General features: G+C 38.1%; 1 protein-coding gene across 3 annotated transcripts in view; it reads right to left on the reverse strand.

Annotated features, from left to right (window-relative positions):
- Window positions 1-26531, reverse strand: part of l(3)76BDm (trafficking protein particle complex subunit 8 homolog l(3)76BDm) — a 582307-nt gene that overhangs the window by 108369 nt on the left and 447407 nt on the right. For all 3 annotated transcript variants that reach the window (XM_090380612.1, XM_090380611.1, XM_090380610.1), the window contains one exon: window positions 24902-24989. In XM_090380612.1, the coding sequence (XP_090236738.1) occupies window positions 24902-24989 (88 nt within the window). The remainder of the gene's footprint in view (window positions 1-24901; window positions 24990-26531) is intronic.

Raw genomic sequence — 26531 nt, forward strand, 5'->3', positions numbered from 1 at the left:
TGATGCAACAACACACGTGTACACTCCTCACTCTGCAAAGACCAATGGCACACTGAGGCGAAGGCAGGAATTATTATCTTTATAACATGGTATTTTATGCATCTGGAGCTGCTTAACACAGCATGTGGTTTAACAATGTAACGCGTTAGTATATATATTGAAGTTGAAAGGCATAGGGAAATTGTTCCTGTCTAACCTCAAAATATACCAATTTAATAAATAATGCATTAAATTAATATTTTTATAACGAATTGGAAATCATTTACTTTTCATATTTAATAATTAATATTTATAATTTTAGCCTGGCTAGGCACTGCCTACCCAGAGGGCACATCCCTAATCCAGACTCAACACATACATTTTGTGAAACTGAGTTATTCTTGTCCTTAAACTCCTGGAGCCAGACCCTCTAAATTTTTAGAGGGTCTGGCTCCACTGCTGCATATTGCACTGTTGTTGAGCCAGCTAATCAGCCTTTTCTTGCAAAATTGGATCATCAACTGGTAAATCAGATGCAGGCACTTGTTGGTACCACACAAAAAGTTTTGTTTCAAGTTCCTCATTTTTGCACCATGAATCCATTTCCTGTTTTTTTTTTTACCTCTGCACCATTGTCATGCACTTGAAGTTTTTTTCAGTATGTAAAATGATGTTTCTTTGCAACTTCTGTTTTACTTCAGTCCATCTATCAACCTCTTGTATAATTGTCAGTTTAATTTCCAGCCTTAATTCTCTCTGTTTATGCTTTTTACCATAACTGCTAGACATAAATTTAATGCAAACAGACTTTAAAGACCAAGCATCAAAAACATAGATCAGATCCTATTAAAAATGGCACATAAAATAGATAACAAAACACCCTTTAAAGGTGCAACAATTACAATTGACCTACAATTGATGTTTCACAGAGTGTATTTTTTCGCAGTGTAGCTACCATAAACTATCATCTTTGTTTGTGTAAAATTAAATTAAGTTAGTGCTATCTTTTGCATATAATGCATATAAAAAAACATTTATGTGTATAGAGGTTTGCAGTTCATAAAAGGTTAAAAATTGCAAGCATTGTCTTTGTCAGTTAAAATCTGACTGAGTGTATAAGTCAGATGATTAAACGTGCTAAAACGTAAATGGCGTACATTTAAAATTCTTGGACAGTCAATAACGATATGTTTCCATGTTAAAATGGTGTCACAATGCTTGCACACAGGACAGTCATCAGCCCTCAACAGAAAAGCATGCATCAGATGACTGAGTCCTATGTGGAGCAGAGCAAGAACAACTTCCTCCTTACAGTCCCTGCAAAGGCTAGACAGCCAATGTTCGATTACAGGTCAATCTCGTATAGCTTATTTTCAGCCTGCCCATGCCAAGTGTGTTGCCTTTGGGAAACCAATTTCTTTCTAATTACTTGCCTGTAGTCTGTAGAGAGGACTAACAGACAAGAGTTATTACAGATCACTGATTTGGTCCACCAAAGCCTGCCAAATCATTTCTCAGGATCCCAATGTGGCTCCAGCCACATTGGGATCCTGAAACTGCTTGTCCCATAGCAGTTACAATCCAGAAAGGGATTGTAACTGCTATGGGACAAGACTGGATGAGGATTGCACCTCATCGATGACAAAGACTGTAGTGAACTAAGAGAATTGGTATATATAACGCATTTTTGGCGGTGGTGTATTTGTATGTGATCTAAGGCTAGTTTAATTGTGTGCAGCTCTGCAGTGAATATGCTCAGATATGGTAGAAACTGCAAAAACAACTGCAGATGCAACAGACACCTCTGACTTCAAACCATCTGTGAAGACTGGCATGAAGTCAGAATGTTCAAATCGGTAAGCTGAAAAGAACTACAGGTAGCCATCAGATGGACTATTATCCTTCCCCATTTGCTAAGAGAGAAGTTGTAGGCAGGAGCATGAGCATGCCAGGGATTGCCTAGGTGATGGGGCAGTGTTGTCTACTGTGAAGGCCAACTTTCTGAATAGGCCTTGGATACGAATACCGAATGGACGATTGACCATCTTATGAGTGTTGCACAGATTTTCCCAGCGTGGCTCAAAAACAGATGTCCATGTGGGATGGTGTGGCAGAGATTTAAGCTTGACAGCATACAGCAGAGACAACTGTTTTCAGTGAAAGGACAAAGACAGTTCATTTAACCCCAGAGGCTTACATCTGGTGAGCATGGACTTGGCACACCCAGGGTCCTAAGCTGGATATCACCGTTCTTCTCTTTTTTGGTGATTCTCTCTCTCTCTCTCTCTCTCTCTCTCTCTCTCTCTCTCTCTCTCTCTCTCTCAGGTACTCAAATTTTTTTTGTCTGGTGCAGCACAAGCCTCAGGCTTCCTTGAACCATATGGCTAATAATAATAAAATAATAAAAATTAGCTTCAACATAAAGACTTTGGACGGGAGATGTTCTAAATGCACCAGTAGCAATGTGGATGGGATCGAGCCACCGAAGGATGCTATTCCTGGCAGACACATACACCCATAATCTAATTTTGATCGCACAAGTACATGATACAAACAGAGTAACGTTCACCAGTCTGCACCCCAACAGGTAGAAGAGAGAGCATGGAAAAGGTTCAGCCCTTCTTCCATGAGGCTGGGCCCCTCAACCACCAGGATCCCCCTTTCCGAGTTTCCAGGGGGTCACAGCACATGGCTGCACACGCCGGATTCCAATGATGTAACCTTGGAACCAAGGTGTGAGCATTCGATCCCAGTGATGCTAATCTGGAGGCCAGCAGCATCACTGGGAAGTCCCCTCACCACATACAGGCGCCCATCGAGGGGTATCTTTTGGGAAATGCAGAACTGGATGGACATGCACAGGTTGGTGGTGGGACAATAATAGAACAATGATACCAAGCTTTGTATACAAAAACATTATTTCTCAGGGGGTAAAAACAGACTGTAATATATATTAACAAAATTTTGTAATAAACAAATATGTTCATGTAGAAAAGCCTATCCTACTGCAGGGGATCAATATGTGTCTTATACAAAATTCTCATTTGTAGAACAAAGTTTGTATTAACAAGATTCTACTGTATGGAGATTTCGGAAAGCTTCTGATACTGTACTACATAAAAGTACTGCTGTAGAAATTAGAGCAATGAGATAATAGCGGCAAGTAACTGCTATGGATAGAGATGGTTGAGTGGAGAAGACAAAGTGTGATTATCAATGGGTACTGCTCTTCTTGGAATTTGAATAATTTTATTAGTGAAATCCTCCAGGGTTCAGTGCTAGGCCCATTATTGTTTTTGATATTTATTAATGATACTGATGAAGGCATATCAGAATTAACGTCTAAGTTTGCAGATTATATGAAAGTTGGAAGGTGGTTAATGACAATGATCAGAGAATACTGCTGCAACAAAATCTAAAAAAAAAAAAAAAAAAAAAAAAAAAAATCGGGCAGTGGGCTAATAAGTGGTGATTGAAGTTTAACATTGATATATGCAAGGTACTGTATACGGGTAGCAGTAATCTCAGAATAGCATACCAACTATGCCATGTTATTCTGGAATTATAATGTAGGGCAGTGTAGAATGAAAAAGACCTTGGTCAAGTATGAAGTTCTCTGAGCAGTACAGACAGGCTTGCTAAGACAGCTCATGGGATTTTTGTCAACAATATACAGGAATTTTGCCCAGGGATTAGGACATGATTAGGACATTGCACATGGCAATGACTAAGCCACATCTTGAGTACTGCATAGAGGTCTGGAAGCTTCATTTTAGGAAGTATGTGGATCTGCTGGAACAAGTGCAGGCAGAGAAGGGTAATGAGATTGGTGAAAGGAACAAAAAAAAAAAAAAAAAAAAAAAGACGTACTCTTGCCAAGATAAGCTTCAGTTCTCCAAATTGTAGCATCTGGAGACCTACTGTGAAGTGACCTGATTGAGGTGTTTAAGGCTTTGAATGGTTGAGCAAGCTCAAGACTGATGGAATTCTTCCTCTTTCTCAGACTACACACAATGGGGCATAAATTCAAATTGAATGCTTGCAGATAGATGTGGAAATTTACCTATAGTCAGCATGTAGTTGATTGTTGGAACAAACTTCCATTTGTTATTGTGGAAGTGGGTATTGAATAAATTCAAATATAAACTGCACAAGTTATTAGAGGAGATGGATATGTGTGCAAGAAGCTGATTTCTTTCCTTTTTTTTTTTTTCTTTTTTTCCCTGCTGATGATATATAATCTTGCTTTCTTGCATCATTTGCCATTACTAACTATACAAGTAAATGGCTTGGAAACTGTGACTTGCACAACTGATGGAAAATTTAGCTCAACGTTTGATGTTCCCATATGACATTTGGCATGGTGACCAGATAAATGCGCACATGAAAAAAGCCCACACAAAAATTCTGCACAGAAAAACCCCACTGTCATAAATGCCCACATGAAAAATATGCACACGGAAAATTGCTCACATGGAATACTCACATTATTTTTAGTTTACAAAAAGCAAATTATTTCATATTTGAAAACGCAACAAAATGTTTTGATTTTTTGATATAAAACTTTTTATTTTAATATAAAGTAGAATATTTGGATGTAAATGTTTGTAAGGGAAATTACAGGAAATAAAATGCTCTGGTTTTAGTGCAACTAAAGCCTTTTATTTTATTTATAAAAATAAATTATTTTTTCTCTGTCTTACAAAGTGAACGGTCAACACTTTTTGGTTTTTTATCAACAAACAACTAATACAGACATATTTCAGTGATTCATTTATTTGTCAAGGATTTGAATAGAATTTTCATTTCTGTAAGTTTGCCAATCTCTGCAAGTATTTCAGTTTGTCTTTTACCTGCTCATATTCCTGCACAAAAGTGGCAACCAAGTCATGCAGTTCATCATATCTTTTCTTTTTCACCTCTAGATGGACCTGCCTGTGCACTAGCCAGTGTAAATCTGTGGCAAGCCGAGTCCCTCTTTAGTCCGTCAAACAAAAACCACATGCTGGGATGACTGCAGTGAAATCCCTCACAGCAGTTTGGAGTTTTAGGCGACCGTTCAAGAGCTGCATCATGATGATTCCATATTCTTATTGGAAACTGGGGATCTCTACCTGCTGCATCCTCAACTGTCATTCAGTTATGAAGACAAAAGATGGCAATGTAGTCCAACAACCTACTAAACATTGTCATGATTCCTGTCCTCAAAAAGCAGAAGCCAATGTTGCCAGAAGCAAAATGAGGCAATGCATGAGAGTAGTTAGTTCTACTCCTCTCAATGTGATGGGGAATGTGTTGTCAGAGTTGAGTAACGATGTCTGGCCCATTTGCCCAAACAATCATCCTTTGCAAGAAATCTTCTCAATCACAGAAAAGACGATCATTTGCCTAATCCAACAACAATAAATTTTGACATTACTGAGAAGTACCGTCAACTGATACTTCACGATTCAGGTGTGGATGAACCAGACAGAACTCTGGGTTTAGGTGATAAAGAACTCTTCATTGAATTGGATAAAGATAAAATCTAAGGAGATGGCATCTTTGATAAAGTTCCAAACATGTTTTACCAACTGTATATGTGGCATGCCAAGGTGGGTATCTCATCTGCCTATATCCGCCATGTATTTACATTTTGTTACAGAAAAAGAACTTGGATACTTATGATAGAATGTTTGAAATAATGAAGCTGTGTTCCAAATCTGGTGCTTCAAAAGGTTTTAGTGGATTTTGAAAAGGCTTGCATGAATGCAGTGAGGAGTGCCTTTCCACACGCTGAGGTCAAAGGGTGCTATTTCCATATGTGTCAGAGTTTCATCAGGAAACCCAGCAATGTTGGCTTGAAGGCTGAATTTGAAACTGATATAAATATAAAACTCAAGCTGAAGTCTCTTGTTGCATTAACCTTTATCACAGTCCATGATGTGAGGAGTGTCTTTGATGAGCTTGCCACCACATTTACAGATGAAGATAGCTATAATGAGGTGCTCACATACTTCTTTTCCACATACATTGAGGGTGCAGCAGATAGAGATCCCCAGTTTCCAATAAGAATATGGAATCATCGTGAAGCAGCTCTTGAACAGTCGCCTAAAACTATATAAACTGCTGTGAGGGATTTCACAATGCACTTAATTCCCTATTCCACTGCAGTCATCCCAGAGTGTGATTTTTGTTTGATGGACTGAAGAGAGACCTGGCTTGCCACAAATTTACACTGGCTAATGCACAGGCAGGTCCATCTAGAGTAATAAATAAATAAATTTGATGAATTTGAGGTATTGCTCAAAACATCAAAGGCAGATATTGTGGGGATTTCGGAGACGTGGTGTCACACAGATATAAGGAATGCAGAACTGGAATTTGGTGAGTACAATGTCTACAGAAAGGATAGACAGGGTAGGAAGGGAGGAGGGGTTATGCTATTAGTTAAGAAATACATAAAATCCAAGGAAGTGAAGCCAGTCGACATTGCTGGACAGTGCAGTGTCGGGTCAGTTTGGTGTGACATAAGCATTGGGAGATCAAAACTGAGAGTGGGAGTGTGCTATAGGCCTAATGACTCTGATGAGTATAATAAGAAACTGTACGGGGAAATAGAATGGGCCAGTAAATCAGAGAGTCTTATAATAGGGGATATTAATTTCCCAGATATTGACTGGAATTTGGGGGCTGGTCACTCACACACTAGCAAGGCTTTTGTGCATTTATTGGATGATTGTTTTCTACATCAGCATGTTCAGGAGGCAACTAGAGAGAGTAATACTCTTGATTTGATTATCGGTAGTGATTCTTCATGCACTAAGAATCTGCAGATAGAGGAACCACTAGGTGGCAGTGATCAGTGTGCTGAAGTGGGATTTATTCAAAGAGGTAACTACCATTAGGGGTAAAGGGAAGGGTTATTGCTTTCGTAAAGGCGACTACGATGGACTGAGACAGTATTTAAATTCTATACAGTGGGACCAACTGATGATGTTACCAACAGCAAATTCAAAATGGGAAGCATTCAAAGAACTTATCTTGGAGGCTACTAGGCTTTACATACCAACTAAGAAATATTGTTCAAGGTTTAGGCCTAAGTGGATGTCAGATGAACTAATAAGACATATGGCAGAGAAGAAAAATGCATGGGATACATACAAATTGACACGTGACATAGAAGCCTATGATAGATACAAGTTGATCTGTAACCAAGTTACAAAGGAGGTTAGGCAGGCGAAGGCAGATTATGAGAAATCCTTGGCAAGGGATGCAAAGAAAAACAGCAAAGAGTTCTTTACTTATGTAAACTCTAGAAGGAAGGGAATGAATCAGATTGGTCCACTTGATATTGAGGGGTCAACTGTTGATGATCCTGCTCAGGTAGCTAACAAACTAAATGAATATTTTGCATCGACATTCACACATGAGGAGTTATTCAGGGAGGCGAATGCCAGAGGTGTATTCAACTCTAGCAGTCAGCTACAGAATCTTGAAATAACTGGGAGTAAAGTGGAGGAGAAACTGTTGAAGATAAACACAAGAAAGGCACCCGGGGTGGATGGGATCTATCCAGTTATATTAAAGGAGGCAGCAAAGGAAGTAAGCAAACCCTTAGCCATAATTATGAGAGCTTCTTTGGACTCAGGGGAGGTACCCACAGACTGGAGATGTGTAAATGTGACCCCAATTCACAAAGGAGGATCAAAGGGCGACACAAGTAATTATAGACCTGTTAGTTTCACTTCTGTTCCTGGAAAATTAATGGAGGCACTGGTTAAAGAAGCACTGCAGGATCATCTAGACAAGACTTCAGTTATAGCTCAGACACAGCATGGTTTTGTTAAGGGGAAGTCTTGCCTGACCAATCTGATTGGATGCTATGATGCAGTCACAAAAGAACTGGATGCAGGGAATAACTTTGATATTATATACTTGGATCTTAGAAAGGCTTTTGATACTGTTGCACATGGAAGACTGCTGCACAAATTGGAGCAGTGTGGCATTGTAGGCAAATTGCTGCTATGGATAAAGGGGTGGTTGAGGGGTAGAAGACAGAGAGTGGTAATCAATGGACACTGCTCATCGTGGACTAATGTTATTAGTGAGTCCGGTTCAGTATTGGGTCCATTATTGTTTTCTGTATTTATAAATGATATTGATGATGGTATATCAAGCTTAATGTCCAAGTTTGCAGATGATACAAAGGTTGGCAGGGTTGTCAAGGACACTACTGACACTATGCTGCTGCAACAGGATCTGGAAAGGTTGAGCAGATGGGCAGAGAGGTGGCAAATGAAGTTTAACATTGACAAATGTAAAGTACTACATATGGGAAACAGCAACCCCAGAGCAACGTATCAACTCTGTGGTACTACACCGACAGTGGTAGAGAATGAAAGGGACCTGGGAGTGGTTGTGCAGGCAGATATGAAGTTTTCTGACAGTGCAGACGGGCTGCAAGAGTAGCTCATGGTGTATTGTCGATGATATATAGGAATTTTTTTAGCAGTGATAAGGAGGTGATTATTCCCTTGTATAAGGCAATGGTCAGACCACACCTAGAGTACTGTATACAGGTCTGGAGGTCTCATTTCAAGAAGGATGTAGAGATGCTGGAACGAGTACAGAGAAGGGCAACAAGATTAGTGAATGGAACAAAGGGTTGCTCTTACGAAGAAAGGCTTAAATTTTGCAAATTACAGTGTCTGGTGACTAGGCATCTGCAAAGTGATCTGATTGAGGTGTATAAAGCCTTGAATGGTTTGAGCATGCTCAATGCTGATGGGATTCTTCCTCTTGCTCAGAATAATCACCTGAGAGGGAATAAATTCAAATTGAGAAAAGACAGATGTAGGATAGACGTGAGGAAATTTTCCTTTAGCCAGCGGGTGGTTGGTTGGTGGAATAGACTTCCATCCCTTGTCATGGAAGTTGATAGCCTAAATAAGTTTAAGGCTCAGCTGGACAGGTATTTCGAACGAACAGAGGGGTGAAGTGGAAGTGATTATTTTTTATTTATTTTTTTATTTTTTGGCTGATGCTGCATAAGCTTGCTTTCTTGCATCAAATGCCTCTACTAATGATAATGCTAGAGGTGAAAAAGAAAAGACATGATGCACTGCATGACCTGGTTGCCACTTTTGTGCAGGAATATGAGCAGGTAAAAGACAAACTGAAATATATGCAGAAATTGGTGAACTTACAGAAATGAAAATTCTATTCAAATCCTTGACAAATAAATAAATCACTGAAATATGTCTGAATTAGTTGTTTGTTGATAAAAAACCAAAAAGTGTTGACCGTTCACTTTGTAAGACAGAGAAAAAATAATTTATTTTTATAAATAAAATAAAAGGCTTTAGTTGCACTAAAACCAGAGCATTTTATTTCTTGTAATTTCCCTTACAAACATTTACATCCAAATATTCTACTTTATATTAAAATCAAAAGTTTTATATCAAAAGTTATATTAAAATACATTGTATAAAAGTAGAAATAAAATATATAAATGCAACATTTTGTTGAGTTCTGAAATATGAAATAATTTGCTTTTTGTAAGCAAAAATAATGTGAGCATTCTTCTCTGTGAGCAATTTTTCGTTTGGATATTTTACTTGTGAGCATTTATGACAGTAGGGTTTTTTCTGTGCAGAATTTTCGTGTGGGCTTTTGTCAGGGAACCGTTTGGCATTGTTCCTAATATTGACCTTACTAGAGAGAAATTACTGGAAGTCATAACACCAGAAGTCATAATGCCAACAACCAAATGAGTCAAAATGCCAATATATTGAAACCTACACCTCAGAACACAAAATTGGTTGAAATAATACAATTTCAAAATGCTAACACTATGAAAACATTAACACCTAAAATGTTAAAGTATTGTAATGCCAGTGCTTCAAAATGCTCAACTGATCAGAATGTCATAGGAAATTTTGGTAGTCTATAACAGGTTAAAAACCAACTGGTTCACAGCAATCTTTTAATTTTTTATCACAACTTATTGATAAATCAAGTGTCGTGTTGTCCTACGTTAGTGAACACCACTAACAGCTACGGTGTAACACCACTAACTAACAGCTGTCAAAGGACAGCCCAAAAGTAAAAGACAAGTTGAATAAAAAAAACTAACTTGCGCCTGAGTTCAAACTGGATAAATCCCTCACAGAAGTCCAAAGGTAACCCCCCCACTCCATCTTCTGCAGAAAGGCAACATCCCCAGGGGCTCACATCTGGTGAGTACGGGCTTGGCATATCTAGGGTCCTGAGCTGGATATCATCATTCTTCTCTTTCTTGGTGATTCCTTTCTACTTTCTCTCTCTCTCTCTCTCTCTCTCTCTCTCTCTCAGGGTAACTCGGGATTTTTTTTTTTTTTTTTTTTTTTTTTGGCTGGTGCAGCATAAACCTCAGGCTTCATTGTACCATATGGCTAATAATAATAATAACAACATTGTGTGCTGGGAATCATGACTTGGATGTACAACGCACTGAATTATCTTTATTACATGTCTGTCTGTCTGTTACAAATGAACCATGACAGAGCACACTTGAATGCTTTTATTATATTTGTATGGCAGTCATTTTCCATGTAGTACAACTATGACTACCTCTTCAAAAGCATTATTTTATTTATTTTTTTTTTTTTTCCTGTTGGCTCTCTACTGAAGCAGAGAGCCAACAGAATCCTGTGGCAAGTCACAGACCACCTTAATTGGCAAATAACACTAGATGCCATCCATATTACCATTTAATGCAGCAGTCAACAGGATGGATGGAAGAGGAAACAAGAGACTAACAAAAAATAAAATGCAAAGACAACTACTAGCCTGGGAAAGCAGGCTACAGCAGAAGACAGAAGAGCTAAGAATGAAGATAGGTCAACTGACTCAGTACCAATGGGGTAATAGAAGAAGCTGATCAGAAAGTGAATACTATCCTCAGGAAAGACAACATCCACAGCTAACACAAGACCTATGATCAGATGATCGAAGAATACCTTGACACATAGCAAGAGACTTTACTGATACAGGGAAAGTGCCCAGAGGAAAACAGACAACCAGATATTTGATGAAAATCAGAGCCTTCTACAGGAAAATTCAACGAGAGGAAGGAAGGCAATAGACTTCTCCAACCAGAAGGCAGTCGAGGAGTTCTGAGCAACCTGTGAAGCAGTGGTTAGCTATAATAGCCATGCCCCCTCATACAGATCTATAACAAAAGAAAACCAAGGACAGAAGAGATTACAGAATATGAGATACAGGAGGAAGAAGTACAACAGTTGATCAGAAAGTCCTAAAACTGATGAATCCCAGGGATAGATAACTCCACAACTACTGGTACAAGAAGTTCAACTGCACACCCAGGCATATAGTGGAGCAGTTCACCCAGATGGTAAGGCACCCTGACACAATTCCAGAGTCTCTGACTCAAGAAATCACTATCTGAAGACTAAGGTCAAAGACATCACAAACCAAGTGAAGTACAGACCAATTATCTGTCTCCAACAATATACAAGATCCTGACCAGCTGCATAGTCAAGAAGATATCAAACCACTTGGAGAGCCAGAATATCATGGCCGAGCAGCAGAAGGGATGTTAGAAGATAAGCAAAGGATGAAAGGGGCAAGTGACCAATGATACAGCAGTTATGGCACGGGCTTACAAGGCACTGCAAGGTATACAATCTGTATACAGCCTACATCAACCACTGCAAGGTCTTTGACTGAGTTCCCCATAGATGGCTGACAGAGACACTGAAGATTTAAAGAGTCAACGCAACACACACACTTTCTAGAAGCTGCCATGGTGAAATGGAGGACCATCATCAAGGTTGAGAACATCATGACCAGACCGATTGCCATCAGAAAGGAATTTTCCAGGGGGAAGGCCCTGGAAACCTGCAACCATTTGGCCAGTGGGTGGTTGAATGTTGGTTTGTTTGTTTGTTATTGGGTTTTTAGGAGTATTAGCAACTAAGGCCATATTGCTCCGGGGATATGCGGTGGTCATTCTCTGACTTTTCTGCATCCTCCATATTTGGTGGTCACAGGCTCGAACCCTGGTCCAATCAAGAAGCCTGAGTCAACTGTGTTTGTGTCTACCACCCAATTTACTGCCCACCATGCTCAACAACAGCAAGTACAGAGATAACTCTATGTGGAAACTGAGAATCAATTCCAATAGCTACTCTGAATCGGCGAAGATTTCAGCACTGACATCGGGATTCAATTTAGCCTGGGCAAATGCAAGACCCATGTTACCTTCAGGAAGCCAAGCTGGCCAAAACTACCAGCTGAAGATGGTGAAGAGATTGAAGCTACAACAGAGGGACCTACAAATATCTGGGGATAATACAGGCTCAACAGCTAGAACACAAAGCCCACCTGACTAAGAAACACCATCAGAGACTGAGAAGCCTGCTAAAATCAAAACTGAATGTCAGGAACATGATCAGAGCAGTAAACATCTATAAAGTCCCAACGTACTTCTTTTGGATCACAGATTAGATCAACGCTGGGTGGAGAAGATACAGAGCCAGCAACATCACCTAAAGTTGGCCATCAAATGACTGACCATAAGGCAGAAAGGAGGAAGGGGTTTGATAGCTTCTGAACAGAAGAAGGCAATTAAGAACCTGAGGGATTACTTCCAGGAAAACACAATGCCAATCTACCATAACATAAGAAAGACAGACAAGTGGCACACACTGCTCAACCTCAACAAGGAGACCTGGTCAGAGGCAGAAAAACAAATACAGAAAGATGGGTGAAGAAGGCAGTCCATGGGACGCTACATTGACCTCCAAGACTATATAGATAAGAAAGCTTCGAACACATGGCTCATGAATGCAGGACTCTTCCCCCGAGACCAAAGAATTCATGCTCCATATCCAAGACTGCATAATCAACACCAGAAACTATATGAAATACATCATCAAGGATCCCAGAATGACAGATGACACACATTAATGTGCCACCTGGCCCCAGAAACAACCCAGCACATCAGTGTGAGATGCTGGGCAATCAACCAGATGGAGTATACTTACACATACATGATAAGGTCGTCAGGATAACCCATCAAAAGCTGGCACAAAAACACCAGTTAATCAAAGAAAGCGTACCACATTACAAGTACCAATCCAAGCCATACTAGAGACCCCTACTCACAAATTATACTGGGACTGTGCCATAATAATGGACAACACAATCCCACACAATAGACCAAGCATAGCCTTCATCAACAAAAGGAAACAACTGCCCATCTGATCGACATAATGGTGCACAATGCCAGCAACCTCCAGAAAACCTGCAAAGAAAAAATCAGGAGGTACATAGACCTAATATAGGAAGTCCAAGAAATGTGGAATATGAAACAAGAAATGACCATCCTAATCACAGAGTCAACCACCCACATGGTGCCAAAGAGACTCTACAAGAACTTAACACTTACATTGAACTCTAGAAAACCACAATCCTTAAGACCTTTAGCATTGCAAGAGAGTTCATCAATCAACAATAGTAACTTGACATAACAACCACCCCACGCACCTGGTACCAGTACCTGTTGCAAGATGGGAAAAAATCCTATTATGAGAAGAAAGAGATAATAATAATACTGGTACCAAGTGCATGGAGTGGTTGGTTGTGTTTGGTTACTATTAATAATAATAACATTAATAACTGGACACAACTATCCAACCCATGCACTTGGTACCAGTAACTGTCATGGGATAGGAAAAAGCCATAATAATAATAATAATAATAATAATAAAGTTAATTAATGATAATGAACACTATGCATTAAATTTCAGGCACAATCAATTTTTTTCTTACATCAACAGAATTTTTTTTTGTTTAATAAAAGTAAAAAGTAAATAATCTCCTTATCAATTAATTACTAAGATTATAACTTTACAGAAAACTTAATAAAACTCTATAGTATAATAGTATTTATTAGTCTATCCCATTTACTTTTAAGTCTTTTTTTCTCTGTATATATATATCTACAGTAAAGTCCCGATTATCTGAACTAATGTGGACCAAGAACAGCTTGGATATGGTCAAACTCCGTTCACACGGAAGGAAAGTTTTCATATACTGACCTTGCGACAATGTTCCCCTTCCCCTCTAGGATCTCCCTCATTCCTGCCATTAAGGAAGTACATGTACATACATATGTACTGTAAGAAAAAGAATATGTACATGTATGTAATAATAATAATAAACCTTTACCTTCTTTTTTCTTTACCTTCGCCATAAACACAATTACATACTGTAATTGTGTTTATGGCGAAGGTAAAGAATACCCACACGACAAGTACGGCAAATTTCAGAGTGGTTTATCGGTGGAACTAGTTTACCATGACGGCATTTGCATTGTTGCTTGCTCAGTAAACAGACGGTAGGTGTTATCAGTCAAGAGTAGAAATTGAACCCCTTCTGAAATGGAGGGGATTACCTGACCTTTTTTCTAAAGAATCATGGGTGGACTAGAGGATAATCTGTTTATTATTATTGTATTTTTATTTTGTAATTTTTTTTTTTTTTTTTAAAGACACTTGCATGCACAGAACATATTTTACAATTCCAGAACTTTCCTCTTGACTCCGTTCGTTATTCAATTAGTTTAAAATAATTATTGCACTTAAAACAGTACAGTTTCGGTCTCATTAATTTAGATTTAATCAAAAAATCAAGGAAGTTAAAGCAACATTTCATTTTTCCCCACAAATTTCTTCCAACTTTAAAAGATTCATTGCTAATATGCTTTATGCCATTCATTCTGAAACTAATTATGCACTATTCTTTATTCATTAATACACGTCATAATGACAATCAATGACTAAACCGATGTTATTATCTGTTCTGTTCATGCACCAATCAGTACATCGTTTGTCATGCCTACCTGTCAATCAATATATCGTTTTCGACTTCTACTACAGACCAATAACATCCACCGTCTATTTAGTGAGCAAGCAACACTACAAGTGTGGTACGGCAAAGTACACTATACTGTACTGTACTTTCACAGCTAAACTTTGCTGAAATTTTCCATGCTTCTAGTGTGGGCTTTCTTTACCTCAGCCTGTGTTTATTTACTTACATAGTATTGTACTGTACATATTTTCGTAGAGTACATGCAACATTGATTACAGCATTAGGCTTTAGAAAAAGAGTCTTTCAAAGTCTTCTGTTTTAGAGAAGTTCCTCGCTTGTTTGCTGCAATGTTTCTCAGATGTCTCAACAACAGTAGATCAGCGGGCATACTTTCATTCTGCTGTTCGTTGTATTGCAGTGCGGTTTCAATCGCATTTATGCCTTCCATATGCAAAATTTTTGAGCCTTCTTCCAGACACACACACACATCATCTTCATCTTCACAGATAAACCAGTGGTAGGCGATTTGTAAAATCTACTGACCTGGTTGTCGTGCCGGAGTATAAACAGAAAAATTTAATTTTTTCTTTAGTCACAAGTGAAATCACCTGAACGAGATGTCAGATTGAACCCAACAGATAAAACTGTTGAAGTTTAGTGGCGAGTGGGTGGAGGGCATGGAGGGAGATGGGTCAATGAAATTCCGTGAATCAGCACAGCACAGTCTGTTCTCATCACAGTCTTACTCATTATACATACGAACACAAAAAACTCTTTAAGGCATCACTTAAACATTATGCAAAAACTGAGCTAAGAGCTAGCTTGGATAACATGGAACCTCAGAAAATCGAGATTCTACTGTATGTACCTCTTCAGAGGCAAAACCACGTTCTTGACTCTTACGGTTTGAACACTGGCATTTTGGTTAATGGTAAATTGATCCATAACTGCTAACTTCTGACTTTAAAAAAGCTGGAGATATAATTGTCAGGAGGAAAACTGGGGATTTTTGGGCCAGAAAACAGCATTTCTGTAAAAAGCAGACATTCTTTGCAAAACAGGAGGAAAGGCTTCAGTTCTGCAGCACCTGGAGACCAGGCAGGTGCAAAGTGATCTGACTGAGGTTTTAAGCCTTTGAATGGACTGAACAAGCTCAATATGAATGTTATTCTTCTTCTTGCTCAGAATTACACAAGATTAGGCATAAATTCAAACTGAAAAAGGATGGTTGTAGGATAAATGTGCAAATTTCTACACACTTATCCTGCAACCATTTGGCCAGTGGGTGGTTGAATGTTGGTTTGTTTGTTTGTTTGTTTGTTATTGGGTTTTTAGGAGTATTAGCAACTAAGGCCATATTGCTCCGGGGACATGCGGTGGTCATTCCCTGACCTTTCTGCATCCTCCGTATTTGGTGGTCACAGGCTCGAACCCTGGTCCAATCAAGAAGCATGTGCTATGCACTGCTGCTCCTGCCCACCTGGCTACGGAGGCACTGTTGAATGTTGGAACAAACTTCCATCTGTTGCTGTTGTTGTTGTGGAAGTAAGTAGTTTGAATAAATTCAAAGAACTAGACAAAATATTTGAAGGGATGAACATGTGATGTGGATTTTTTTTTTTTTTTTTTTTTTTTTTTGGCTGATACTTCACAAGCTTGCTTTCTTGCATCATTTGCCACTGCCAATACTAAAATGGGTCAGTTCACAGCAAAGAAAGTTTTTTTTTTTAAATTCCACTGTAAACATACACCTTTTTATATTAAAATAGGATAATACAGTTAATAGGATTATTTTAGACATTAGCTTATCCAGGATTTTTCTGTCTGTGGATTTCTGTTTGGATTGTCTGCTAGGCATCAACTGATTATGATGGCTTTCAGAAAGACACAGTTCCAGACTTTGCTTTCTTCAGGAATGCTCAGTCACAGTTTTGTTAACAAAAATGGCTCACATGTCAAGACTTTGCTGTCAAGAGCATTTCCAAAATTTCATCAGCAATAGAAAATATGAACCCTGATTTTGATTTTTTTCATTTGGGTGAAAATTCCCTCCCAATCAGCACTACTACAAGGAATTGTTAAAATGCCACACAACTTGGGATAATTTGTCACATTTCAAGCATTGTGGACTTGTCATTTCCCTACACAATTACATTATACATTTTGTAATTGTTTCTTTCGTTATTATGAAAGTAGAGCTGATGGAACTAATACTGCAAAATATGTTTCTTTACCTTCAGGAGGAAAATGGGACATTTTCCTCCAGTACGAGAGTAGCCTGTGCGGACAAAGCTCTTTGACGCTCTTGGAACAGAGAAGTTTTTCCTGATTTATTTTCTGATTTATTAGCTTAAATTGTCATATTAACTTATTTCTAGAGTAGCTTTATATTCCTAGTTACGATACTTAGTTTAAAGTTTAACTTAGACAGAGATTTTGTAGGTATTACTTAGTATCGGTAATGGTATCAAATCCACGTGTTACAAATTGAACGAGAGGTCTTTTTTTTTAACCAAATTTAGTCGATTTATTAACCAATTGTTATATTAAATTATCTTCTATAAGTAGATTATAAACCTAGTCAGGATCCTTAGTTTATTCTAAATTGAGATAGCGAGATTTGGAAGCTAATCAATACTTACGAGTCCGTAGAAGTACCGTTCGTGAATTCCCGCCATTTTTACACGATAGCATAAGCTTAGTGTAGTGTAGTATAGTGCATAATATAATATTGTCAATTAATCAGTAAATCTATTAATCTTAATAAACTTTATTGTCAATTAAACTGTACTTTTAACTCTATATATATATATAACGACTTAATCGTAACAAATAATCAATACATAACTATAGAGGTACATGTGATACGGAAGTTATATAAAGGGAACTCGTAGAAAACACTAGATACTGAAAAAATAAATATAGCGTTATAACTGTTTTGGGATATAACTTAAGGATTTAATTTTGTTTTGAAATTTTATTGAATTAAATCGGAATCATGACTCAGACCAGAGCAGCAAAGCAAAAGGCTCAAGCTAATGGGAGTGCTGTGGTTCAGGGGAGAACTGGGGAGGGGGGGGCAGTTTCTCTCTGAATCACAGTCTTTTAAAATGCACTGTTTGCTTGATGTTTGCGGAGCAGTCGGGTACGGGACATGATACTGCCAAGGGGGATGTCTTTGTGTGTGCACGATGTAAGGAGTGCAAGGAAATCAGGCGACAACTCAGCGTTGTTATGGGCCTTTATGAGAGCTTGAAGGACAGGGTGGATGCCCTCGAAGGAAATAAAGTGAGGGGCCCATCAAGCTCTCAGCCGCCCACATCAACGACAGAGCTTGCACTTGGTCATCAGGCAACACAGAGGCAGCCCCCTAGGCAGAATGCGCTGGTCCCACAGGAACTAGTAGTTGTTGGTGACTCTATTGTCAGGGAAGCGGGGAACATGCTTTGTAAAAAGGATAGGTGGAATAGGACCAGGGTATGTCTGCCAGGGGCAAAGGTTGATGACGTTGTGCGGATATCATCTTTTAAGGGCACAAAAGGTGATATAGTTGTACACGTTGGCACTAATGATATTAAGAGTAGGAGACCGGCAGAATTACTTAGCAAGTACAGGTCACTGTTGAAAAAAAGCCGTGAATTAGGGTTGAATTTGAAAGTGTCTGCAATTCTGCCCAGACACGATAGGAGGGAGTATATGATGAGAGCCTTGTTGATCAATTCGGCCCTGGAGGGATTGTGCAAGGCTCAAGGGATAGAATTTTTTTCAGCCTGGACTGTACTTGTTAACAGGAGAGATTGCTTCTACAGGGATGGGATACACTTAAATAGAAAGGGTGCAAGAATTTTTGCTGATGCTGTCGAGGCAGAGTTAGGTGGGTCGGAAAACTGCTAGTTGGGGGGGGGGATACAAGGACTAATAGATTAACAGTAGCCACTGGCAGAGGTGGAAGTGATTCTTGCACTGCTTCTATTGAAATGAGCAGAAGCCTGAAAAACAAGATGCAGGATATTTCAGACTGCTGGGAGTCATTGCGGTACAAGTAAACACATGGGTTGTGTTAGGGTAGCCAAGAATAGAAACAGGTGCATGTATACCAATGCTAGGAGTTTGGTAAATAAATTTGATGAATTTGAGGTATTGCTCAAAACATCAAAGGCAGATATTGTTGGGATATCAGAGACGTGGTGTCACACAGATATAAGGAATGCGGAAGTGGAATTTGGGGAATACAATGTGTATAGAAAGGATAGACAGGACAGGAGGGGAGGAGGGGTTATGCTATTAGTTAAGAAACACATAAAGTCCAAGGAAGTGAAGCCAGTCGACATCGATGGACAGGGCAGTGTCGAGTCAGTTTGGTGTGACATAAGCATAGGGAAATCAAAATTGAGAGTAGGAGTGTGCTATAGGCCTAATGACTCTGATGAGTATAATAAGATATTGTACAGGGAAATAGAGTGGGCCAATAAATCAGAGAATAATGGGGGATTTTAATTTCCCAGATATTGACTGGAATTTGTGGATTTGTCACTCGCACACTAGCAAGGCTTTTGTGGATTTATTGGATGATTGTTTTCTACATCAGTATGTTCGTGAGGCAACAAGAGGGAGCAATACTCTTGATTTGATTATCAGTAGTGATTCTTCATGCATTAAGAATCTGCAGATAAATGAACCACTAGGTGGCAGTGATCACAGTGTGTTGAAGTGGGATTTACTCAAGGAGGTAACTACCATCAGAGGTAAAGGGAAGGGTTTTTGGTTTTGTAAAGGCGACTATGATGGTCTGAGACAGTATTTAAATTCTATACAGTGGGAACAACTGATGATGTTACCAACAGCAAACTCAAAATGGGAAGCATTCAAGGAACTAATCTTGGAGGCTACCAGGCTTTACATACCAACTAAGAAATATTGTTCAAGATTTAGGCCTAAATGGTTGTCAGATGAACAAATGAGACATGTGGCAGAGAAGAAAAATGCATGGGATACATACAAATTAATGGGTGACATGGAAGCCTATGATAGATATAAGTTGGTCTGTAACCAAGTCACAAAGGAGATTAGGCAGGCAAAGGCAGACTACGAAAAATCCTTGGCAAAGGATGCAAAGAAAAACAGAAAAGAGTTCTTTACCTATTTAAACTCAAGAAGGAAAGGGATGAATCAGATTGGTCCACTGGATATTGATGGATCAACAGTTGAGGATCCTGCTCAGGTGGCTAACAATCTAACCATCTCCTTCCTGAATAACATGAGGAGTTATTCAGGAAGGAGAATGATGTAGGTAAAGTAAACATTGGCAGTGAGCTGGATGATTTTGTAATAACTGAGAGGAAAGTGGAGGAGAGATTGTTGAGGATAAACATAAAAAAGGCACCTGGGGTGGATGGGATCTATCCAGTTATATTAAAGGAGGCAGCAAAGGAAGTAAGCAAACCCCTAGCCATAATTATGAGAGCTTCTTTGGACTCAGGGGAGGTACCCACAGACTGGAGATGTGCAAATGTGACCCCAATTCACAAAGGAGGATCAAAGGCTGACACAAGTAATTATAGACCTGTTAGTTTAATTTCTGTTCCAGGTAAATTAATGGAGATACTGGTTAAAGAAGCACTGCAGGATCATCTAGACAAGAATTCAGTTATAGCTCAGACGCATCATGGTTTTGTTAAGGGCAGGTCTTGCCTGACCAATTTGATTGGATACTATGATGTAGTCACAAAAGAACTGGATGCAGGGAATAACTTTGATATTATATATTTGGATCTTAGAAAGGCTTTTGATACTGTTGCACATGGAAGACTGCTGCACAAATTGGAGCAGTGTGGCATTGGAGGCAAATTGCTGCTATGGATAAGGGGATGGTTGAGTGGCAGAAGACAGAGAGTGGTAATCAATGGACACTGCTCAACGTGGACTAATGTTATTAGTGGAGTTCCTCAGGGTTCAGTGTTGGGTCCGTTGTTGTTTTTGGTGTTTATGAATGATATTGATGATGGGATATCAAGTTTAATGTCCAAGTTTGCAGATGATACAAAGGTTGGCAGGGTTGTTAAGGACACCACTGACGCTATGCTGGTGCAACAGGATCTGGAAAGGTTGAACAGATGGGCTGAGATGTGGCAAATGAAGTTTAACATTGACAAATGTAAAGTACTACATATGGGAAACAGTAACCCCAGAGCAACGTATCAACTCTGCGGTACTACACTGACAGTGGTGGAGAATGAAAAGGACCTGGGGGTATAATTGTGCAGGCAGATATGAAGTTCTCTGAGCAGTGCAGACAAGCTGCAAGAGTAGCTCATGGTGTCTTGTCAATGATATACAGGAATTTTTCTAGCAGGGATAAGGAGGTGATTATTCCCTTGTATAAGGCAATGGTTAGACCACATCTTGAGCTGTATACAGGTCTGGAGGCCTCATTTCAAGAAGGATGTAGAGCTGCTGGAACGGGTACAGAGAAGGGCAACAAGATTAGTGAACGGAACAAAGGGTTGCTCTTATGAAGAAAGGCTTAAGTTTTGCAAATTACAGAGTCTGGACACTAGGCACCGGCGGCGAGGTGATCTGATAGAGGTGTATAAGGCTTTGAATGGTTTGAGCATGCTCAATGCCAATGGGATTCTTCATCTTGCTCAGAATAATCAGCTCAGAGGGCATAAATTCAAATTGAGGAAGGACGGATGTCGGATAGATGTGTGGAAATTTGCCTTTGGCCAGCGGGTGGTTGGTTGGTGGAACCGACTTCCATCACTTGTCGTTGAAGTTGATAGCCTAAACAAATTTAAGGCTCAACTAGAGAGGTATTTCAAGCGAACGGAGGGGTGAAATGGGAGTTGTGTTTTTTTTGTTTTTTTTTTTTTCACTGATGCTGAATAAGCTTGCTTTCTTGCATCATATGCCTCTACTAATGCTAATGCTAATTTTGTGGATGAGAAGTACTGGAAACTTTTATTTTTTATTTAAATGAAAGTTAAATAAATAACAAAAAGCTTCTAAAATCTCAGTTGGCAACTTGCTGTCTATGCATTCTGTCTGGAACCAGCAGACTTTTGACTGCTGTAAGGAAATGCATTTTGGGCTTAGATTTCATGATAGAAAGTCAGCCATCCATCAAAACTAAGTTCCCAATTTACCAAATTTTTTGTAAAGTCATACAGCTTATGCTATGAGTGAATTAAATATCAGAAGCGGTAGCATTTTACAGGATGTTATCAGCACACAAACCACCTCAACGGTAGAATACTGGAAGAACTGCACAAATGCTCAAAGTTTGTTGTGAACGTTGTGGTGTACTACTGCACAGTTTGTCATTCGTCAACCTGTTTTGATGTTTATGATGCATTGTCACTGTACTCATCACTCACTCGTCTTTTATAATTGTGATTATCAAGGAAGGCAGCCTTTAGTAATTTACTGACAAGAGAGGGTGGTGTTTTGGCTCCTGTTTCTAGACTACAGACAATGCACATTAGAGGAGCTGCCATCATTTATATTTATTTCTTTAAAAATAAGTCTTTAATGACATTAGTTTTTATAAACTTTAAACTCTTTTACTAATCTTTATTGCTTTCTAAATTGAAAGAAGATATCATCTTTGGACAGTATCACATATACTATGTTGGAAATTAGAACATTGTTATTGTTGGTATGGGATTTACCAATAAAAGATGGATCATAAGTTAAATATGAGAAGTTATGCAATGCGGAGAGTTTTTCCCAATAATAGGAAAAGATGTGTAAGACAGTATACCCAATTCTTGGTCTCACAAATACCACTTCCTCTTGTCTATTTTGTTAGAAGCCTTTAGGCCACAGCTTTATCTAGTAAACTCTGTAGCCAGTTACTTGATAGACTCAATAAATAATGATAGACTTGTAACCAGTATAAGGAACCTGATGATGTTATAAGAGAATTTGAGGTTATTGAGTGGCAAGGGCAGCTGTCATATTTCCCAGAATGACCCAATATCCAGCAAAACATTATTGGCTGATTGGACTCACTGCAGGAGATAACTGTAAGTTAATGCATTTCAAGGTAGGATGACATGATTAGAAATTCTTCCTTATGGCAGAGTCTACACTGGAAGAATCAATGCAAATTAAGGCAGTGAGATGGAAAGATCATTAATTGCATAGTGTTAACTTTAAGGCATACAGTTCAGCAGTAAGATACATGATACCAGTAATGAGGCTGAAAATGAAGGAAAAACTGCTGCAGTATCTACAATACTGTCAGTTTTCTATCCTTCAGTATATTTTACAGTCATAAGAATCGAAAGTAGCATGAGCTGGGTGCACCATAAACACTGCAGGAGATATAACATTCTTCCCTTACAAGTGAAAGTGTGTATCATAAGAGGCAGAAATATACATCCAGGATGGTACAGTTACTACTGTGTCCTACTGGAGTTTGAACAAGCTCTTTAAGCCTGAGTGATATGAGATGGGTACGTGAGGCAGTGTTCTGCAGAGTTAATGCGCACTATGAATTGGTATATATTATACTTGTTGAGAAATGGAAAATATTTTCAATAGAAAGCTTTATAGCATATAATTTAGCAGTATAACTGCTACATTTTGTGGGAAGTGATATGGAAACAGTACTATTAGGAAAAACAGCTGTAGCACCCACTTTACTGTCAGTTTTTGAACCATCCATATATACTTTGGCAAAATTATGAATAACTTTGTGTATACTGCTGGATATTGACATTTGCTACAGAATGTTTCCTCAACTTTATTTAATTAATTATCAGAATATATGAAGTAATTATCACAGTAAGGCATTAAGAAAGTCCACGGGGGGGTTTGTGTCTACCCTTACAAGTGAAAGTGTGTATCATAAGAGGCAGAAATATACATCCAGGGTGGTACTTGAAGAAATTCATCAAGATAAATATTCCAGAATTTTTGTACATTCTTTTTTGTGATTATTAGATTTTCTTAATATATGTCAAATGAAGTAAGGTAAAAAAAAAAAAAAAAAAAGTCAAAAGTTTAATGCCAGATACTGTGTTTTCCCAGTTTAGAAATTTGTTATTTTATAATTTAAATAAAATGATATAAATTTGTCATTTTATAATGTAAATAAAATGACAAAAATCTGTTATTTTATAATGTAAAATTAAAACTGTGATGAAATAAAAGCAGCAACCAGCATACTGTAGACACTACTTTAACATAAAAATAATTTTTTTTTTTTTTTTTGTCCTTGCCTTTTCCCATTATTATATGGGGTCGGTGTTTTTATTGTTTTGGCATGCAATTTTTATGGCTGGATGCCCTTCCTGACATCACCCCTTACCCTTTATCCGGGCTGGGGATATGCGGTGGTCATTCCCTGACCTTCCGCATCCTCTATTTGGTGTTCACGGGCTCGAACCTCGGTTTAATAAAGAAGTGTGTGCTACGCACTACTGCTCCTGGCCACCTGGCTACAGAGGTGCCTAACATAAAAATAAAATGCAAAGTGCATAATAATTAAAGTGATTAACAATACTAGAGCATTGTATTAGGAGCCTGATAGTTTATTTAATCAATAATTTTCATGCTTATACTCTTATTTGTCAGTCAGTATAATTATTTTATTTTATCGAAGTTTGATGAAGTAAGAATATTTTAATAAAATGCACATAAATTAATTGCTTTAAACTGTTAAATTCTTTGCCTTTTGCTAAAAAGACAGTCTTAAGCTATCAAGTCCATTCAATTTTTGTTAGTGAGCAATGAGAGTATATTACATTTTAAATTGTTTGTGAGGTATATATTTCACAATTGCATATATATCAGCCATTGATTCATACACCTCCTAAGTGAAATGAAATATGCATAAACAGAACATCACACCTAACACAGTAATACACATACATGAAATGAGAGAGGTGGTTAACAATTACAGTATAAGTAAATACAAATACAGAAATAAACAAGAAACTCCATTTCATTACATTTAATTCATATTTATATCACATTTGCCCTGCATTTAAATACAGTTCTGATTTTATAAAGTAAAAATAATAAAACTGCTAAAATTGTGTTCCATAAATACCTTGATTTTGAATATAACTGCCAGCAGAGACACACCAGTTCTGACTAACACAAGACACTTGCAATAAATTTATTTCTGACACTTGAGTCTAAACATAAAACAAAAATGATAATTCAGTTATTAAATAATGTTAACTTGTGTAGATATATAATAAATATACATCAGATTAATGTTTGTTTTGTTGTTTGTTTTTTAGGAGCATTAGCAACTAAGGCCATATTGCTCCAGGATATGCGGTGGTCATTCCCTGACCTTTCCGCATCCTCTGTATTTGGTGGTGACGGGCTCGAACCCCGGTCTAATAAAGAATCAGATTAATGTAAAGAGAACAAATACTGAAATACAAGGGTCAGTCAGAGATCTTAATTTTTGCTATACTAACTAAAATTAGTATAGAAAAAAATATTTAAATAAATTTAATTGGCTGGAAAGTATTTTTCTTAATTTATCTATGGGTGATAAAATCCATGCATGCATATGGCCCAACTCAAAACAAAAAATTGATAAAACAAATAGAATTTTGCTAGTTGAATTTTGTCTACAAACCATAATCTTTACTATAAACACGGTAGAAAAAAAAGATAACCAGACGTTTACACAGGCAGGGGGCACAGCAGAAACATGGAAAGTACAGATGACTATATCAAAGTTGAGGATATAAGTGTATACTTTATATCCTCATATAAAGGAGGGTCTAAGGATGGAAGTGACTATCATCTTGATTGACATTTTGGTCCATTCTTCTTTCAACTCTGTAGGAAGAGAGGAATTGTTGGAATATCGATCTACCATATGGTATTCATTTCTGCGGGAATAATGGACAGCACATTCAGTTAAATAACTTTCTCTGGACATTTTTCAGACCCAAAACTGTGTATCTTTATGTGTCTCCATAACAAAGCTTTTGAGCATTCAAGGGACCAAGTATATGGATTATGCAATGTGCAAACTGATGCTGTGCACTGCATGATGTGATATCTGGTTCACAAGTTGCAGCTTTTCTGGGAAACCCAACACCATGCAGGTTCCCTACCACTCCTGAACTCTTAGTTAACGGTATTTGGTAAGGATGAAGGGCATTTGTGTACCACTTTCCCAAGTGGCAGTTCTGGTCCCTATCTTTTAATTTCTGAAGTCTAACCAAACATTTCCTGACTGTATCAGCACAATGACATTTCCATTTGGTGATTATGTCAGCCACCATTGATCCAGATTGTTGCAGTTTTGCTGCCATGACAAACAGATCAATTGCTAATATGGCATCCTACAATGACCTCCTGAGTTGCATTGTCTATTAGATTTCATTGTTTTCACATAATTATGTGAAAACAATGAAAAACAATGTTATCACATAATTAAATGAAAATTTCATTTAATTGTGTGATAACAATGTTCACACTACATGGTCTTTGATATTTCAATAGACAAATTTTTAATGTTCGTATTATATTATGCCTCAAAATCGTTTGCCTTTGTGAATTTACCCATTTCAATAAAATTACAACAACATTGTTTGTTCTGTTTGCAAGGCATCTTCTACTAGGCACTTTCAGGTATTTCTTTCATTTATGTTTTTTTTTTTTTTTTTTTTTAAATCATATTTCTTTAATTCATCCAAGGTCTACTGAAT

Source organism: Mastigoproctus giganteus, chromosome 9 (genome assembly GCF_048544385.1).
Source record: "Mastigoproctus giganteus isolate SK-2022 chromosome 9, ASM4854438v1, whole genome shotgun sequence".
NCBI lineage: Eukaryota > Metazoa > Arthropoda > Arachnida > Uropygi > Thelyphonidae > Mastigoproctus > Mastigoproctus giganteus.